The 20,856-nt window shown below is 42.1% G+C and overlaps 1 protein-coding gene across 1 annotated transcript in view; it reads left to right on the top strand.

Annotated features, from left to right (window-relative positions):
• Positions 1–2,497: 2,497 nt before the first annotated feature.
• Positions 2,498–20,856, top strand: part of LOC121001217 — a 46,624-nt gene continuing 28,265 nt past the window's right edge. The window contains exons 1-6 of the mRNA XM_040432226.1: positions 2,498–2,597; positions 12,184–12,303; positions 16,971–17,168; positions 17,837–17,931; positions 19,892–20,002; positions 20,085–20,117. Coding sequence (XP_040288160.1) covers positions 2,498–2,597; positions 12,184–12,303; positions 16,971–17,168; positions 17,837–17,931; positions 19,892–20,002; positions 20,085–20,117 — 657 coding nt within the window. The remainder of the gene's footprint in view (positions 2,598–12,183; positions 12,304–16,970; positions 17,169–17,836; positions 17,932–19,891; positions 20,003–20,084; positions 20,118–20,856) is intronic.

A 20,856-nucleotide genomic window follows, 5' to 3' on the forward strand; every position in this document is an offset into this window, starting at 1 on the left:
TCTTCCTGTACCACTGCTTGAAGAAGGTGTCTTCCAGAAACTGGCAGTAGGACTGGGAGTTGAGCTTGACTCCATCCTCAACCCGAAAAGGCCCCACAAGCTCATCTTTGATGATACCAGCCCAAACCAGTACTCCACCTCCACCTTGCTGGCGTCTGAGTCGGACTGGAGCTCTCTGCCCTTTACCAATCCAGCCACGGGCCCATCAACACTCACTCTCATTTCATCAGTCCATAAAACCTTAGAAAAATCAGTCTTGAGATATTTCTTGGCCCAGTCTTGACGTTTCAGCTTGTGTGTCTTGTTCAGTGGTGGTCGTCTTTCAGCCTTTCTTACCTTGGCCATGTCTCTGAGTATTGCACACCTTGTGCTTTTGGGCACTCCAGTGATGTTGCAGCTCTGAAATATGGCCAAACTGGTGGCAAGTGGCATCTTGGCAGCTGCACGCTTGACTTTTCTCAGTTCATGGGCAGTTATTTTGCGCCTTGGTTTTTCCACACGCTTCTTGCGACCCTGTTGACTATTTTGAATGAAATGCTTGATTGTTCGCTGATCACGCTTCAGAAGCTTTGCAATTTTAAGAGTGCTGCATCCCTCTGCAAGATATCTCACTATTTTTGACTTTTCTGAGCCTGTCAAGTCCTTCTTTTGACCCATTTTGCCATGCTTAATTGGTAGTAGGCTTTCGAGCCTATACAGCTTGGAGTAAGACAACATGCATAAAGAGGATGATGTGGTCAAAATACTCATTTGCCTAATAATTCTGCACGCAGTGTAGATCTCTTCCAAGGGCAATGCCATAGATGAAAACACTTTAATGCGATCAGTCGTTTGTGGGTTAGGTTCTGAAGACCTGAATGTAAAAAACACAAAAAAAAGACACAAAGAGGAAGGGGGGAAGACACAAGACCATACATACAATAAAGATACACCGTACAGTATCAGAACATTGGGTGCTGTCACCCAGATACAGATCAGTAAGTAGCAACTAGTAACGACAATGTCAGCAAACTGCCATCTCTCCGTCCCAACCAACAGAAGCTGGAAGGAGAGGGCGAAACTACTGGTCTGCTTAGTAGAAGCATGACTGGACTGGCACAGGATGGGCCAGGTTTCAGAGCCTATAAGAACTTGAAGGAACCAAAGAATTGAACAATAAACCAGTTCTACTAACATAGGACCTTAAACAAAGAACCATAAGGCCGTCGCCTCTCGGCGAATAAAAAACACATTAGGAGATATAAATTGAGCAAATGACGTCCATGCAGCAATCATGGAGGATCATCTTGCGGCTCACGTGATGGGGTCCCTCCAGCAGGGGGCGATCTTCTTCTCTTCTGTCTGGCTGGTTGCCAGATCGGACCCAGGGCAGGCTGTGGATCCGGTAATTCCCAGTCCGTGATGGATGGAATCTCTATGCCCAAAGCAGCACAAAAATCAGGAAGGTCCGCATGTTGGCGCAGGATGGAAGACCTGCCATTTTTCGTAACTATTAATGCAAAGGGGAAGCCCCATCTATAGGGCGTCTTCTTTTCCTTCAGCAGTTGCAGTAATGGTTGTAAGACTCTTCTTTTCTGAAGTGTCCACCAAGATAGATCTTGATATAAATGAACAGGAGTGCCATGAAAGTCAATGGAGCGTAATTCCCTGGCTTTAGACATGATGCTTTCCTTTGTCTGGAAGTCATGCACGCAGCAAATGACATCTCTGGGCTGCAAGGACGAGGACTTAGGCCGTAATGCTCTGTGGGCTCGGTCTAACTTGATAAGCTGGAGCGGCTGAGTGCCTAATAAAGCGTTGAAAAGCTCAGATAATGTTTCTTGCAAGTTTTCCTCAGCATTGGATTCAGGCAAACCCCGTACACGGATGTTATTTCTGCGTCCTCTGTTATCTAGATCTTCAAGATGGCGTGCATTGTCCCTAATGACTTGGGATTGAGTAGCAATAACAGATTGTAGATGCGCCACACTTTTACGGGTGTCATCATGATCTATTTCAATAGTGTCCATGCGGTCTGCCAAATGCTTCAAATCCTGCCTCAGGGATGAGATCTCAGATTTGCAGGCGCTTCTGACTTCCGAGACCAGCATTTTAAAATCTTCCTTGGTAGGCAGATGCTGTAAAGTTTGTTGAAGTATTACAGAGCCCTGGGTAGGCTGTGGAGAGTCTTCATCTCCCTCATCCATATACTCGTTCCCCTGTTCCCAAGTAGCTGCTTCTCCTCCCTCTGCCCTTCTATGAAGCGTTTGACTAGGGGGGTCTTCAGAAGATTCGGCCCAATCTCGTCGCCTCTGGGATGGGGTGGCCATTTGCTTGGCTTGCTTAGCCGCCGATTTTGGCGGCATAATGGCGGCGGTGTCACCCACTGAATGTAGCCTCTCTCTCGCTTCTGTGGGATTCAAGAGTGCCCCCTCAGAGCTGCAGGGTAGGAAAGTCCTTGCTAACGGGGACAGGGAGGCGGTGGAAAGCTGTAACGCTGTACTGTAGCTTGTACCTGATGGCGGCTGTGCGCACGTCTCCTCACTCCTACACGCGTCGGAGGCCTGAGGTGGAAGCAGGCTGCAGCCGGACGGGGCCGTGTGAAGCGGACGGCTCAGGTAAGAGTCGAGCGTCTTATTCACCCAGACGGATGATCGGGACGAGCTGGAGGGCTTGACCGGCAATTTTTTCCCCATGTGCTGCGCTGGCGTGGCAGGAGAATCTCCTTTAGTAGTTAATGGCGACGGAGCTCTGTCTTCACGCGGCCATTCCCGAAGACGTCCAGGCCACGCCCCGTCACACTTTATAAAATCTTAAAATGACATTAATACAGTCTCGGTCCCTTTAACATTTGCATGCGGCGCTCATGCATGTATTATCACAGATGGCGGCTTTTATGACTTATTTTGGATTGCGATTTCACAATTTATATCAATTGAGATATTTAGTATATTTCAAAATTGTCCCACACTCCAGAGATATATCATCTCCTTTATATTGCAATAGTTCACACTTGTGTTAGTGCGGATGGCACTGCAGTCTTTTTAGTATCAGACAGATTCACTCTGGGCGTTGCGCTACAATGGCGTCAGATATTGTGTCCTATAACAAATCGTGTTATTTTTGTGTCAATGTCCTATATTCCAGACTGTACTGTTTGTGTGATATTATTAGGATAAGCTGGATATCTCTTACCAGACTTGACAATCTTCCTGTGCTAATCGCGCTCACTTCAATTCACCGGCCGGGATATCTTTGAGCATGCGCTTTAGGATCTTACCCACGCCGGACTTCGGAAGATGCTTCGTTCACTGTTATTGTACTTGGAGTGTCTTGGAAAAGTTTTTCAATGTGCTCAGTCAAAGTTGCACATTGACAGAGAGCCAGCCGTATATATTTATTTGCATTTATTTGTTTTAGTGCTTAGAGGTAGAAGGCCGGCAGTGCTCCAGTGTGTTTGCATCTGGTGAGCATTCCCATATAAAGCATATTTAAAGAATGATGCCAGCATAAAGTGGGCAAATGGTGAATGTTAATTAATAATTATTTTATAAGTTATTACTATGTCTTAAAAGCAGAGAAATTCAAATTTAGAAAATAGCTAATTTTTCAAAATTTTCTGTAAATTTTAGATTTTTTTTTATAGATAAAGATAAAACATATCGACTCTAATTTACCACTTGTCTCGAAGGGGTTGAACTTTAGGATCAAAGAGAAATCAAACTGATTTGCGTATGAGTAAGGATATCCTATTATCCAGTTCAGTGAAGAAACAAGCAGATGATCCACCCACAAGCAGCTGCAGCAGTAACACGAATTACTGGTGATGGCATTCCTAAAATGTGACATTTATTGTCCCTTCTAACATTTCTATAATGTTTTAACCAATTATAGAGGGGATAGATGGATCAGTTTTAAGGATAGGACTTTCATTTGGAATGTTTTTTGACAAGGCCTCAAGGTGTGTTTGACTTGACAATTGAATCATAGTCAATCTGTGAGCATCTCTGCTCAATACATCTAGTTCCATGAAGCCCTCACCAGCATCCTTAGACATTGACAACATATCCATATGGAAATATTTCCTATCCTTCCCTTTTAACTTGAAGTTGGGGAATAAATAACAGGATATAGAAACCCAAACAACTTTAGCTCCTGTTTGTGTAGTTAGTTGCTTATTTACAAAGTCATCAAGGCTGAACTTGCGGATAATGTTAAAAGTATGGTGGCCTCCTTACACCTGCTTGTTATTTGCTTCTCTATGGAATCGTTCACATGGGAACATCTTTTTATAGAGATTTGAAAAAGCAAACATTGTGAATCTTGAACAATAACATTCCCTGTTTAATCTGTAAGATTTAAAGGACTTATCCTCTACTGCAACTGATGTCCAGGCTTTGAGATGAAGTTCACTTTATTCACATTTTGTTATGTTGTGGTCTTGTGCCTGAATAAAAAAAAAAAACATTTTCTCCTTCATTCTGTACTTAATACCCCATAATGACAAAGTGAAAATTTATCTAAATGGAAAAACTAACGTTTTTGCGTTCACATAAGTATTCAGAACCTTTGCTATGACACTTAGATTTTAGCTCTGAGGGCCTCCCATTTCCTTTAATCATCTTTCAGATATTTTTACACCTTGACTGGAGTCCACTTGTGGTAAATTCAGTTTATTTGACATGATTTGGAAACACACAGCCCTGTGTACAGAGGCGGACTGGGAACTTAAATTGGCCCTAGAAAAAATACTAAAAGTGGCCCCGTTTTGTAGCATCTACAGCCTCCAAATTGATGGAAGGCAAGGCCAGCAATACCATATTGTGGCACATTATACCACCCCAACAGAGTCAAATACCACAGTCCTTCACATAACACTGCCACCAGCAGCACAAAGTACATCCCCAAAAACTTCCACTGGCCGGCTGTGGGGAGGTCCCAGGCGGCCCCCTGGGCATCGGCCTACTGGGAAATTTCCCTGTAAGGTCTATGGCCAATCTGCCCCTGCCTTTGTATAGGTCTCACAGCTGACAATACATATCAGAGCAAAAACCAAGCCATGGGGAGGAAAGAATTGCCCTTTAGAGCCCGGAGACATGATCTTGTGGAGGCACAGATCTGGAGAAGGGTACAAAAAATTCTGGAAGTAGTTTGGAATAACCAGGACTCTTCCTAGAGCACCAAACTTAGTAATCATGGGAGAATCGCCTTGGTAAGAGAGGTGACCAATACCCCAGTGGTCACTCTGGCTAAGCTCTAAAGATCCTGCATGTAGATTGGAGAAACTTCTATAAGGTCAGCCATCACTGCAGCAATTCCTCCAGTCTGCGTTTTAAGGAAGATTGGCAAGAGAAAAAAAAGCCTCTCCCAGTAACAGACACACACAAGCTTGCCTGAAGTTTGCAAAAAAGCACCTAAAGAACTCTCAGACTGTGAGAAACAAGATTCTCTGGTCTGATGAAACCAACATTGAACTCAATTGTAAGCGTCATATCTGTAACAAACCAGACACTACTGCTCATGACCTGCCCAATACCTTCCCTACAGTAAAGCATGGTGGTGGCAGCAACTTGCTGTGGCAGTGTTTTTCATTGACTGGGACAGGGAGACTGGTCAGGATTGAGGGAAATTTGAATGAAGCAAAGTACAGATATTCTTAGTGAAAACCTGCTCTGGATCTCAGACTGTGCTGAAGGTTCACCTTCCAACAAAACAATGACTCTAAGCTCATAGCCAAGACAACACTGGCATGGCCTAGGGACAACTCTGTAAATGTTCTTGTGTGGTCCAGCCAGAGCCCTGACTTGAACCCAATAGAACATCTCTGGAGAGGCGTGAAAATGGCTGTCCACTGACGGACCCCATCCAACCTGACAGAACTTGAGAGGATCTGCAGAGAAGAATAACAGAAAATTCCCAAATCCCGGTACAAAAAACCTTTTGGTATCATACTCAAGAAGTCTGGAGGCTGTAGATGCTGTCAAAGGTGCTTCAACGAAGTCCTGAGTAAAGGGTCTGAATAATTATGGCAATGCAATATTTTAGTATTGCCTTTTCAATAAATTAGCAAAGATTGCATTGACACGCCTAAAAATGGTTCATAGGGCCTGGAAATCTCCTTTCTCCCTATGAAAAGTCAGTATAAAACATTAGTTACATGGAAACATTATTTTCATTGTCACTTGGTTGAGCTCACTGCATATTAATTTATTACTGAGCTCAATAGCAGTGGTATAAATCCCTATACTGAGAGCTCCCTCTATTGGTGGCAGCAAGCAGACAGAACTTTATAATTTAACTGGATGATTGTGTGAAGGAAACAGTTATACTATAACTGTCCCTATATACGGTAGAGGAGCTTCTCCCTGCATTGCCTGTAGTGAGCGCTTACCGCTCACTCATATATTGCTCCCGGCAGCTGGTTCATTACATGCACTGGGAGTACAAGCCACGCTGATCAGTGAGCAATAACAAACTATATATTTATTTATATATTAATGTATATTTTATGAATTATAACTGTATTGTCACTACTATATGAGGGAGCATTGCAGGCAGACGTCCGCTAGCTCCCAGCCTGTCTTCCTAGTCAGTGCAGATGTCCCTTAGCAGAGTCTGTGAAAAAGATTGCTGCTAAGGGACATTTCAGCCCAGGTTTTCTAATATAAATAAAGGTTTTCCCTAAATAAAGTATATTAGAAAAATTTTCCCTTTCCGTGTCCCTACACATTTTCAAAATAAATAAATAAATATGACAGTTAAAGATGTTAAAGGGATTCTGTCACCAGTTTTCAACCCTGTCAGCTAAACATATGCTGCTGATCAGGGCCTCATCACGATTCCTAATGTGGGCTTATAAATGTCATCTGTGGGCTTATTTAGCTAAAAAACAGCTATTACTAACCTGTCAGTCAAACAAATAAGGTGCCCAAGGGGATGTGAAGCGATGCCAGGTGCCGGCCGCACCCGCCGCCGTTCGTGCTCAGCGCCGCCTTTCCGGACTTCTGCGCCGCCTCCTAATCCTCTGGGCCGCCTCTCGCTCTCCCTCCCTCCCCCCCCCTCCTGCTGTAAGATCTCGCGCATACAGGGGTTGAGCGAAGTGCCGGCGCATGCGCACTTCGCTGTAAGAAGCCAAATGGAGAAGTCCGCATGGGCGCATCAGGCAGAGGCCTGTGCGCACGCCGAGATCTTGCAGCAGGAGGAGGGGGGAGGGAGAGCGAGAGGCCACAGAGGATTAGTAGGCAGCGCAGAAGTCCGGAAAGGCGGCGCTGGGCACGAACGGCTGCGGGTGCGGCCGGCACCTGGCATCCATTAACATCCCCTTGGGCACCTTATTTGTTTGACTGACAGGTTAGTAAAAGCTGTTTTTTAGCTAAATAAGCCCACAGATGACATTTATAAGCCCACATTAGGCATCGTGATGAGGCCCTGATCAGCAGCATACCGGTATGTTTAGCTGACAGGGGTGAAAACTGGTGACAGAATCCCTTTAAGTTACATGTTCAAAATGTTTTTGCACCCACACATATTATCTAAAGTAATGATACAATTAGTCAGTCTATGGCATCATAACCTCAGTGTTACACACATACTTTACAATATATCACAGTGCAGTGTATCCACATTTACAGTGCATTATACCAGTGTGGCTCATCTACAATGCCCATCGCATTTTTGCCAAGATGTTTGAGTTCTTCAGAGTGGTGATATGTCATCACTAACTACCTGTGACATTTCCTACCATTTGACAGCTATGTTCAGGGCGTTTTACCCTCCTTAGTGCAGTATCTTCTCCTGCTGGCGTTTCCCAGCAGTATATGACACACACAGCACATATGTAACATAAATAAATAATAATATAGAGGCTCACCCGTCTGTTAATATGGATACGGTGCACTTGACCTAATTGATTCACCCAATCAATAAATGGATAAAATGTCAATTAAATTAATAGCGGCAGGCAACAGGTCAAAAAGATTCACATTTATTACCACATCAATCTGATAAAAAACAATAAAAACACTCAAAATATAAAAGTACAAAAGTACAATAAAATTATACATACAGTATTTACTTCCTATTGTGGTTCAAGTATAGTATCTGTATTCACTTCCTGCTCTATCTATATTCACTTCCTGCCGTGGTCCAGATATATATTAGATTGATCACAGAGACAGTGATATCAAGAAATCTACCAAAAAGATAGTCACATGGGATAGTCAACATTTTTCCATGTTACTATCTTTTTGGTAGATTTCTTAATATCGCTGTCTATGTGATCAATCTAATATATATCTGGACCACTGCAAAAAGTGAATATAGATACAGCAGGAAGTGAATACAGATACTATACTTGAACCACAATAGGAAGTAAATACACTGCTCAAAAAAATAAAGGGAACACAAAAATAACATATCCTAGATCTGAATTAATTAAATATTCTTCTGAAATACTTTGTTCTTTACATCGTTGAATGTGCTGACAACAAAATCACACAAAAATTAAAAAATGGAAATCAAATTTTTCAACCCATGGAGGTCTGGATTTGGAGTCACACTCAAAATTAAAGTGGAAAAACACACTACAGGCTGATCCAACTTTGATGTAATGTCCTTAAAACAAGTCAAAATGAGGCTCAGTAGTGTGTGTGGCCTCCACGTGCCTGTATGACCTCCCTACATGCTCCTGATGAGGTGGCAGACGGTCTCCTGAGGGATCTCCTCCCAGACCTGGACTAAAGCACCTGCCAACTCCTGGACAGTCTGTGGTGCAACGTGACGTTGGTGGATAGAGCGAGACATGATGTCCCAGATGTGCTCAATTGGATTCAGGTCTGGGGAATGGGCGGGCCAGTCCATAGCATCAATGCCTTCGTCTTGCAGGAACTGCTGACACACTCCAGCCACATGAGGTCTAGCATTGTCTTGCATTAGGAGGAACCCAGGGCCAACCGCACCACCATATGGTCTCACAAGGGGTCTGAGGATCTCATCTCGGTACCTAATGGCAGTCAGGCTACCTCTGGCGAGCACATGGAGGGCTGTGAAGCCCTCCAAAGAAATGCCACCCCACACCATTACTGACCCAAAGCCAAACCGGTCATGCTGGAGGATGTTGCAGGCAGCAGAACGTTCTCCACAGCGTCTCCAGACTCTGTCACGTCTGTCACATGTGCTCAGTGTGAACCTGCTTTCATCTGTGAAGAGCACAGGGCGCCAGTGGCGAATTTGCCAATCTTGGTGTTCTCTGGCAAATGCCAAACGTCCTGCACGGTGTTGGGCTGTAAGCACAACCCCCACCTGTGGACGTCGGGCCCTCATATCACCCTCATGGAGTCTGTTTCTGACACAGTCTGTTTGAGCAGACACATGCACATTTGTGGCCTGCTGGAGGTCATTTTGCAGGGCTCTGGCAGTGCTCCTCCTGTTCCTCCTTGCACAAAGGCGGAGGTAGCGGTCCTGCTGCTGGGTTGTTGCCCTCCTACGGCCTATGTCTCCTGATGTACTGGCCTGTCTCCTGGTAGCGCCTCCATGCTCTGGACACTACGCTGACAGACACAGCAAACCTTCTTGCCACAGCTCGCATTGATGTGCCATCCTGGATAAGCTGCACTACCTGAGCCACTTGTGTGGGTTGTAGACTCCGTCTCATGCTACCACTAGAGTGAAAGCACCGCCAGCATTCAAAAGTGACCAAAACATCAGCCAGGAAGCATAGGAACTGAGAAATGGTCTGTGGTCACCACCTGCAGAACCACTCTTTTATTGGGGGTGTCTTGCTAATTGCCTATAATTTCCACCTGTTTTCTATCCCATTTGCACAACAGCATGTGAAATTGATTGTCACTCAGTGTTGCTTCCTAAGTGGACAGTTTGATTTCACAGAAGTGTGATTGACTTGGAGTTACATTGTGTTGTTTAAGTGTTCCCTTTATTTTTTTGAGCAGTGTATATGTATCATTTTATTGTACTTTTGTACTTTTATTTTTTGAGTATTTTTATTTTTTTTTATCAGGTTGATGTGGTAATAAATGTGAATCTTTTTGACCTGTTGTCCCCGGGTGGTTGTAGATAATGAGTGCCCACTGCTATTAATTTAATTTACATATGTAACATACTACATAACATTTCCAATTTAGCATGTGAACATGAATGTAAAAAATAAAGCAGCATTTAAACTGCAAGCACATGAAGATATAGTCACATTATAGTCCAGCTGTCCAACTAGATGAAGTAGACATAGCAACAGGGTCAACAGACACCTATAGAAACAAGTTTAACAGAAAGGATCCAAGTTTGCTTTTTAAGTGTGCACTTTGTTCCATCTCTTACACTACCCCCTTTTTAATGAATAGCACCCTCACCATTTGCCTTGGTTTACTCAATAGAATCGATTCAGTTCTCTATCACAAGGGCAGTATCTCAGAGCTTCGGTTCCCTTTGGACCTTCTTGTCCCAAATCGGCCAGGGCCTCTCCTGTGCAGGGATTTGTTGTAGCTTCTTCATTCTCTGTGGGGTTATTTCCTCCACTTCAAATATCTGGCATCGAATATCTGAAACTGCGAACCACCCGGGATTTCAAGAAGTTCATGCCATACACCACAAGGGCCCCTAACAAAACCCTTTCTGGCCCAATCAATATCCCTTTGGAGAAAACATTTCATAGAGCTCAACGTTCACCCTTAGGAGTAGCCCCAATTGAAATCTGCTTGGTGCTCAAATCATGTATATCATGGGTATTTAGGGATTACAGAGATCAGACAATTATCTGTGCAGCAGAAGGACCAGTTAAACTGTAACAAAATAAATATTTGTCCCCATCATGTCAATAACTGCTGTATGTTAAGCATATAATGCACTATATATGTGTTGTATTTTTAGACCCAAGGTTGTGCAGCTATTAATGGACTTTGTTGTATAGCTACTTAGTTCAATCAATTAGCATAAAAAGGGGCTTTACAAACCCTATATGTAAGAGCAGACAAAGAAGGGAAACTCAACGGTGAAGAACATTAATCAATCCTGACTAGTGGCATTGTGTTCATGACTGAAGTCTTTTTATGTGCATAAAGTACGGTATATGAACTCAATTGAAAAAACAATGACTTTCAGAAACGGAACAATCTCTTTACGGTGGATAAAACATTTTAGAGTTAATTTTTTTTTATCACTGTTATGATTGAGGATATTATATATTACAAATAGCAATATACCAATGACCATAACAGAATTTTAATACTCAGACCAAATGTGATTACAAAAGTATATTGTGTCACAGAGATAGTATTATAAATATCATCAATGCTTCAAGGCATAATATATGCTATGTGCAATGCATGTGGTTACAGGTTTGATTAAATTTGATTGAATGTAATTAGAACTTCCCTACAGATGACATAGGTATATCATACTGTGCTAAAAGGGGACCGCAATGGGATCAAACCTTATGCCATTACTGCTATATATCTACAAAATGATACAAAAGATGAATTAAGAAGTCCGCTAACTCATCAGCGAGCCAAATAACAAATCTGGCTACTTTATGAGTATGATGTATCCTAATAACAAGTCTCTATCTAATGATTATGAATAAACACAAATTTCTGGAAGCCATTATGGTGTCTTAATGGGTTTTTATTGTGATTAAGAAGCTACAACCTGTAGCTTAGAGGGAACTGCTAAAGAAATTCAGAGAAGTTACATAGACTAATTCAACTTAGCATGGCAAAAGTGGAATTTCTCAGTTCCACCTTTCACTGACTTGATTTATCAACCATCTGTCAGAGAAGATTAATGCACCTTTAATGAGTATGGACTGTTTGTTCACTTTGCTCAATCTTATTTTAATAATCAGAAATAAGCTATATTTAAAGCTAAAACTGTTCACACAGATGTTTTTCAAGGCCTACAAATCACGCTTCTATCAAGTCAAGGTTGAAGCTTGTGTTTACCATTATATAAACCCCTATACCTTTTGGCTAGTCAGGATAATCTCCTCATAGAATCCTAAAGCTCTTTAAGGAAACATGAAGGCTTTTTTTATCTTGCTCTTCTTGGTTGGTTTCTGCTATGGACAGTCAAAGCTTGGTGAGATAAAGTTCTTCATATTTAGAGAAAAGGAATGATCCATTGTGGATTTCAATGCCATAATTGCAATGCATCTATTGCTGAATTTATGCTGAATTCAATTTTTCTTCCTTATAGGCAAGTACAATCTCGAAAGTGATGTGTCTGTCTCTGGACTGTCCTCAGGATCATACATGGCTAGCCAGTTTCATATTGCCCAATCTAAGAGGGTAATCGGAGCTGGCCTTTTTGCTGGAGGTAAACAGAATGATTGTGTGGTAAACAGATGATATTGTGGCCAGCCATCTTGCCTAGGCCGCTGACAGCATTCAGAGATGCACTTTACAGGAGCCACATGGATCATAGGAACCTGTAGACAGGAGTTGTGCTTTGACTTCTATGGCAGAGTGTAGTGGGCATGCCCTGTGACCTGTGCAGAGGTCACTGTGTATAGAGGGGGAGGAGGTGAGCTGTTTCCATCATGTATTATATACCTATATACCTATATATAGGTGTAAACTTTTATTGTACTACTGCCTGTGATAATGAAATGACTACTGAAAAGTGACCTCTACAGAACAGAAGTCTCAGCCTATTTATTAGGTTTAGTGACAAAAATTTCATAATAATAAAAAAAATATCTCCAAATATTTTTAGAAATATGTTTAACCTCTTCCCAACTTCCGTCGTACATGTATGGCAGACAGGGGCAGATTGGAAACTTGAAGTGGCCCTGGACAAAAAACCTATAAGTTGCCCCATGTTTTAGGAGGGTCTAAATTGACAGGAGGCACGGCAACATAAGTAGGCGGGGTCAGCAATACCATAGCACAAAATACCATATGCCACAGTGCAGCACAGTATATTGCCCCAAAAGCTTTCCCTCTGTGTTGGCAATCAATAGATGCCATTTTCTGTTCTCCTCCTCCTCCAGTTGTCTCTGATTAAGATATGGAGCAGGGGGCCTAGGAAGTGAGATGTTGGACATAGTTGAATTCAAAAAGACATGTGTGGTCACTGGCTGGGTACTTGAGTACTTGATTCTCCCAGCATTAATTACCGCTGAGAGCTCATTATGTACCTGGCAAGCGGCAGAGAGGAGGACTTGGGTGGCCACCTGGGACATCGGCCCACTGGGAAATTTCCCTGTAAGGTCTATGGCCAATCCGCCCCTGATGGCAGAAATCAGGTCTTCAAACATAGTGCTGAGCAGGTGCCATTGCTGCTGGGTTGCAGCTGTTTAAAACAGCAGACAGCTGGAGCTTATGTCTGTGATCATCAATAACGCCACTTACAGACATTTAACCCCTCAGATCCTTGAGGTCACGAGCCCTGTGAACGTACTGAATGTACCATAGGCTGCAATGGTAATTCATTGGAGTCTATGGGACAAGCAATGTAATGATTGCAGACACCCGGTGCTAATGAATACATTTAATGATAACATCGATCACACACATTTAACCACTCAGAGGCGGTGGCAAAAACCTGGCAGCTTGAGCTCCCAGGTGTGCACTTGCTCCCCCTAGCGCAGATCAGGGGAGCCGGATAGTTTGTGCGGAAGCCTTGGTCCTCCTGAATGATCTGCAGCTGCAGTATGAGAAAAATTTTAAATATAACAATTCTAATCACGCCCTTTTACTAAAATCTAAATGAATAAACACTAAAAAATAAAATAAAAATGGATATCACAGCATGCAAAAACGCCGGTACTATTAAAATCTAAAAATATTTATGCCATACAGTAAATGGCTAAACGGGAAAAAAAAGTCAAAATGGCTGATATGCTGTTTTTTGGTTGCTTCACCTCCCACTAAAAATTTAATAGAAAGTTATCGAAAAGTCATACACACCCCAAAGATAAAAAGTACAGATCCACTGCAGAAAATGACCCCTCACACAGCTCTGTACACATAACTACAAAAAAGTTATATGGGTCAGAATATGGCAATGAAAAGAAAAAATATATTTTTTTTTTCAAGTTTTTATTTTTTTATTTTATTAAAACACAAGAAAAACTTTACTGTGGTATTGCCATAATCATACTGAACCGGAGAAGGAACGTAATACACCAGTTTTACAGCATAGGGAACGAGTTAAAACAAAACTCATAAAACTGTGATGGAATTGCGTTTTATTTACAATTCCACCCCATTTGGATTTTTTTCCAGCTCCCCACTACATCATCTGCAATATTAAATGGTGCCATTACAAAGCACAACTTGTCCAGCAAAAAAACAAGCCCTCATACGACTATGTGAATGGAAAAATACAAAAGTTATGGCTCCAGAAAGGCAGGGAGTGAAAAATGAAAAGGCAAAAACAAAAAGCCCTCTAGGGGTCAAGTGGTTTCATTTTTTAAACTTATTTACGGCTTTATATAATTAAATAAATGATTTTCATGAAACTTGAGCAAGTTTTGTTTTATTTAGTTATACATTAGATAGCTTAAATGGCTGAGATAAGAACAATTAACAATTAACATTAACTCCCATAGAGGTTACTAGGAGTTATGTTGTGTCTGTAACTCCCTCGTTAAAGACACAGCAGAGGAGTTTAACAATTGAAAACGTGCAGAAATATTGGCGTATACGCTTTTCACCACATTTATGAACTGCTTTACACACTTTTCTAACCTATTTATGTCTTCTCCTACAAGGGGACATGGCATCAATAAAGGGCTTCACAGGAAAGGAGAGTGGCCTAAATGCACCTCCATGCACCCATGTATTGGATTTATCAGCCAGCATCAGCCATTGTGATAAATCTAGCACAGTTTAACATCAAGTTAAGGGTGCATTAGGATCCTCGATGCCGTAAACGATTTTTTGGGGGGAAGCGTTCCCTCCCAGCAATCGTCATATAGTAGCACAGTACACCACTGCTATTACATGCAGCGATGTCCTCTGAGGCTATGCCATCACTTATCCCCATGCAAAGCAGCGGTGTGCCGGCGGCAGATTGCTTTTACACAGCGCACGGACAGAATTCTGGCATAACATTTAACATACCCCAAATTTATAAAGGTCCATGCACCTGAATTGCAAATTTGTCTAAACTTACTTGCATTCTTATAAATTGGAAAGTGCAACAGCATTAGAAAATCTGCCCCAACTTTACTCGCAGTGCTACGCTGTTTACGTAACTCCCATTCACTGCATTGGAAGTTACTGAAACAGCGGAGCACCAGCCGCTTGGCTGTTTCTGTAACTCTTTCCACCCCTGGCCACTAACCATTTCATATTCATTGTTATTCATATGTTTAAAATGTTAACTATACCGTAAAAAAGGTAACAGAAGCAGATTTTTTTTTTTTATTATTAAAATCATTGCTTAAATTATTAAAAATAAAATCTATAAAGCTTTTCTGGGAGAAAACAAAAAAAATGTAGAGGGTGGAGAGTGGTAGGGGAGGTGCAAGGGAATAAAAATGGATATGAAATGTATTCTTTGCTGTAATTGTATTAATTAGAAGATGTCGTCATGATGTCAGAAGATGATGTCAATTTGCATGGATAAAAATATCTATAAAGCTAAAATATTATCTTATAGGAAAGAAGCAAATAATAGATAGTATAGTAATTTATTGTTGAAGTTATTACTGTTAGTACTGCTAATAATAATGACAATCACTAACAGAGCTAGAAGCAGCCCTGTACCTCACATGGTTCCAGAGATCTCCCCATTCATTGCACCATTTGCTATGCTGGATTTTTTTTCAAGCTGACAGCTCAGGAGACGTGTTCTTTCTCAGGGGGTGTATTCTTCCTCCTACAGCTCTCTCCATTCACAGCTCAGGGGGTGTGTTCTTTCTGCTGCAGCTCTCCCTGGCACAGCTCAGGCTACTTTCACACTAGCGTTCGGGTGTCCGCTCGTGCGCTCCGTTTGAAGGGGCTCACGAGCGGCCCCGAACGCATCCGTCTGGCCCCAATGCATTCTCAGTGGAGGTGGATCCACTGAGAATGCATCCGCCTGGCAGCGTTCAGCCTCCGCTCCGCTCAGTGAGCGGACACCTGAACGCTGCTTGCAGCGTTCGGGTGTCCGCCTGGCCGTGCGGAGGCGAGCGGATCCGTCCAGACTTACAATGTAAGTCAATGGGGGCGGATCCGCTTGAAGATGACACCATATGGCTCAATCTTCAAGCGGATCCGTTCCCCATTGACTTACAATGTAAAGTCTGAACGGATCCGCTCAGACAACTTTCACACTTAGAAAATTTTCTAAGTTTTAATGCAGACGCATCCGTTCTGAACGGATGCGAACGTCTGCATTATCGGAGCGGATCCGTCTGATGACACATCAGACGGATCCGCTCCGAACGCTAGTGTGAAAGTAGCCTCAGGAGGCATGTCGTTTCTACTGCAGCTCTCTCCATGTCACAGCTCAGGGGGAAGGGGGTGTCCTTTCTGCTTCAGCTATCTCCCTGTCATGGGTCATGTCCTTTCTACTGCAGCTCTCTCCTTGTAATTGTCACAGCTTCTAACAGTAGATATGGCTGGTGGCAGTTGAAGTATGGAGCAGAGCATGTGCGACCATCTCAGTAGATTGATGTGCACATTACTATATAGATCAAACACCAGGAAGCACCATTACAGTGAAGCAAAGAGAACATCTCACAAAGTATTTTTATAACAGAAAGTAAATTACAAAAGTAGCTAGTTTCTCCTGCTGAATTATATTAAAATAACATTTGATGGTGGGACAACTCCTTTAAAAAGTACTCAGAAAAAAACTCATTGACTTCTATGGGAGAATGTAGTGAGGATGCATTATGACTTGTGGAAGAAGAGCGAGGAGGATGGGAGTAACATCCGTCATCTCGTATGTTATCTACCTCTAAGTTTAAAATACAGTTGTTAACCATTTATAATACAATGAGGTCAAGTTATTTTCCAATGATACATTCTCTTTCAATGCCCCAACAGGACCTTACTACTGTGCCCAAGGAAGCATGATGACTGCAACTAATGCTTGTATGAAACTCCCCACAAGCATTAATGTCGCCTCACTGAAATCTCAGACTCAGAGTTATGCCAACAGTTTACTAGTCGATCCCTTATCCAACCTTGCCAACAGTAGAGTGTTCATTTTTTCTGGAACTCGTGACTCTGTTGTCGTTCCAGGTGAGTCAAATAATATAGACACAATTCTCACACGTAGGATCTTACCACGTAGGGCCAACTTTACCAGGGAAGAGTCTGCCATAGAATATCTGTTGCTCAGGTACACCATTGAGTTCTATATTTTACATGTAGTGTAAGGTATTATCCTACAGCCCTATTAGCTGTAAGACACTCTGGCTTTGCCCTACTAGCTGACTTCCAGCTCTGCGTCCAATAGGGGCAGAGGACTCAAGGGCTTAACAAGAATCCTTGGGGCCATATAGCAAATCCTGGCAAATGACCACCCGCATTTGTGAGTTTTCTTCCTTTACAGTGATCACTTATTTACCCTGGCCTTTGAGTTATTAGAGATAGGCTCCATGAGCTGCAGGGCTCACAGTGACCACTACCCTAATAGTAATAGTAATAGTAACCAGCATGGGAGGACTGTCCTAGGGTGGCCTTTATATAGACTTACTCCGATAAAACATCAGGGCAGGTTAATTTTTTTTTACAAAAGGGTTGGTCTATCATAAATTTGAACGTCAAGATATGTTTGATAAATAGGTTCTAGCCAAAGGAATCTTATATGAAGCTGAGGCATCACATGATTCTGACTGAAAGCAAGGAATGTCCATTGCTTTGTGTGGGTCCCACTTATTGTCCAACCAGACTGCTGTCCATTTTAGGTGTGGTGAAAAAGCAGGAAGAATATTATACATCCTACATCACCAGTCCTGGAGCTATCAAGACTGTGTATGATGTTCCAGCTGAGCATGGAATGGTGAGAGTTGTATTTACCTATAGAGCATTTGGAAAGTCTTAAGGCCCTTTCACTTTTTCCGCATTGTGATATGTTGAGGCCTTGTGCTAAAATAAAAACAAATTGTTTTCACCATCATTCTGCACTCAACACATCATAATAACAGTGAAAACAAAATTGTAAAAATGTTTGCAAATTTATTAAAAAGGAAAATGGCATGTATATAAGTATTAAGACCCTTTGCTATGACACTTTCACCATTTCTCGTGATCATCTTTGAGATGTTTCTACACCTTGATTGGAGTCCACCTGTGGTAAATTCAGTTCATTAGACATAATTTGCAAAGATACCAGAAACCAAGCCATGGGGAGGAAATATTTGCCCTTTAAAGCCCAGAGACATGATCTTGTGGAGGCACAGATCTGGAGAGGGGTATACAAAAAATCTGCTGCACTAAAAGTTCCAAAAAAGCACAGTGGCCTCCATATTTCTTAACTGGAAGAAGTTTGGAACAACCAGAACTCTACCTAGAGCTGGATGCCCCACAAAACTAAGTAATTGAGGGGAGAAGGGCCTTGTTAAGAGAAGTTACCAAGAACCCAATGGCTGAGCTTCGATGATCCTGTGTACAGATGGGAAAAACTTCCAGAGAGTTAACCATCACTACAATAGTCCACCAATCTGGGCTTTATGGCAGTGTGGCCAGAAAAAAAAAAGCTCTCTCCAGTAAGAGATATATAAAAGCCCCCCTAGAGTTGCAAAAGGGCACCTAAAGGACTCTGAGACTGGGAGAAACAACAGTCTTTGGTCTGATGAAACCAAGATTGAATTTTGTGACCTCAATTCTAAGCCTTATGTCTGGAGGAAACCAGGCATTGCTCACCTACCTGATACCATCCCTACAATGAAACATGGTGGTGGCAGCATCATGCTGTGGGATGTTTTTCCAATGCCTGGGACAGGGAGACTAGTCAGAGTTGAAGGAAATAGAGCAAAGTACAGAGATATTCTTAAAGGGAATCTGCCAGCTCCAAAACACTCCAAACTAAAATAAGTGGTGTATAGTGTATTATGTAATTTATCTTCATAATCACTTGCATTCCAACACTGTGCTTCCACAAACCAGCAGTAAAATTAATTGACAGGACTCCTCTTTGAGTCCACTTCATTATGTGTTGGAGAATGTGAGTCCTCTCAATGCATTTTACTGCTGGTTTGTCGGAGTACAGCATCAGAATGCAAGTGAGTATGAAGATAAAAATTGCATAAACGAACTCAGCATCACTTACACCGCACTTATTCTAGTCTGGAGGGTGTTTTTGAGCTAACAGATTCCCTTTAATGAAAACCTCATCCAGAGTGCCCTGGAGCTCAGTCTGGGCCAAAGGTTCATATTCCAATAAGAAAATGACCCTAAGCACATAGCCAAGACAACACAGTGGCTTAGAAACAACTCTATGAATGTCCTTGAGTGGTCGAGCCAGAGCCCTGACTTGAGAACATCTCTGGAGAGACCTAAAAATGGCTGACCAACAATGCTCCCCATCCAACGTGACAAAGCTTGATAGGATGTGCAAAGAATGACAGAAAATCCCCAAATCAAGGTGTGCAAACCTTATGGTATCATACCCAAGAAGACTGGAGGCTGTAATTTTTTCCTTTTCAATAAATTAGCAATGATCTTGAACATTCTGTTTTCACATTGCTATTATGGGATATTGAATGCAAAATGATGGGCAAAAAAAATTAGATTTTTTTTATTTTAGCACAAGGCTGCAACATAAAAAAGTGAAAGTGTCTGAAGACTTTCTGAATGCACTGTATATCCTTGTGGTGGTATTTGGGGGAATGCCATGGGACACTGTAGTTAGCATTCTTCATATTCTCCTCTGAACGTGAGAATAGGAGTCTTCTGTTGTCATCATCATCCCTGGATGAGTAATGTAATTATTGACCTATGGTATTTGTGGTTCCTTACAGCCAACAGACTACTATGGAGGAGGCTGCGGGTTAACCAACCTTGAATACATCAACAACTGTAACTACAATGGGGCTTATGAAGCTCTCAATCACATTTATGGGAACCTGCAGGTGAGTGAGGTATTCAATCTCTGTAAAATCTGAATTAAAACATTAAGACAAGGTTGTAATACATTTATTCCTTCACTTACAGAAGCCAAGCAGCGGTGCTGCACTCACTGGACAGGTAAGTTGTATATAATGTATTGTATCTAACTAAATTCTAGGGCAACTCCCCCCAAAAGATTTAGCTCCCCTATCCCTTCTATAATTAATCCCTGTTTTTTGGTTTGTTTTTAAAAAAAAACATATTTTATTGAGGAAAAAGCAGAGGGATACAAATTGGCACATAATAAGACTTCAAATTGACATATTCAATGAAATCACAATTATATCGGAATCTTTCTTATCACGTTTTTTCAATAAAAACAATCCACAGTGTTCAAAGAGAAGTAATAATTACCCTCCGCTCCCCATTTTAATTATTACCCCCATAAAATTCCCAAAATTATCAAACTAAACCAAAAACATAGTCTGCTCCTTGGGTTATCCCAAACCTTAAAGAGGACCTTTCATCTGTTTAACCCTAGTCTAATTAGGGTCTTACCTTATAGGGCGGCCCCCACTGATGTCATCGCACTTTTTTTTTTTTCAAAGACCCCCCGTTCGTCCGCTGTTGTCCCCTGTTTATTTCGGCGCCTTATATTCTAACTAGCCGACTTGGTTATACTAGGCGGAGACTGGAGCGTTTCTCTTCTCCCTGGCTGTGAGCGCATCCAATCAGAGCGCACTGCTCATAGCCAGGGAGAATGAGCATCAGTGGGGCCGCCCTATAAGGTAAGACCCTAATTAGACTAGGGCTAAACAGATGAAAGGTCGTCTTTAAATTCCTCCAGACTTTCCCTATCTTCTGTTATTGGTCCCTT

Source organism: Bufo bufo, chromosome 1 (genome assembly GCF_905171765.1).
Source record: "Bufo bufo chromosome 1, aBufBuf1.1, whole genome shotgun sequence".
NCBI classification, from domain to species: domain Eukaryota; kingdom Metazoa; phylum Chordata; class Amphibia; order Anura; family Bufonidae; genus Bufo; species Bufo bufo.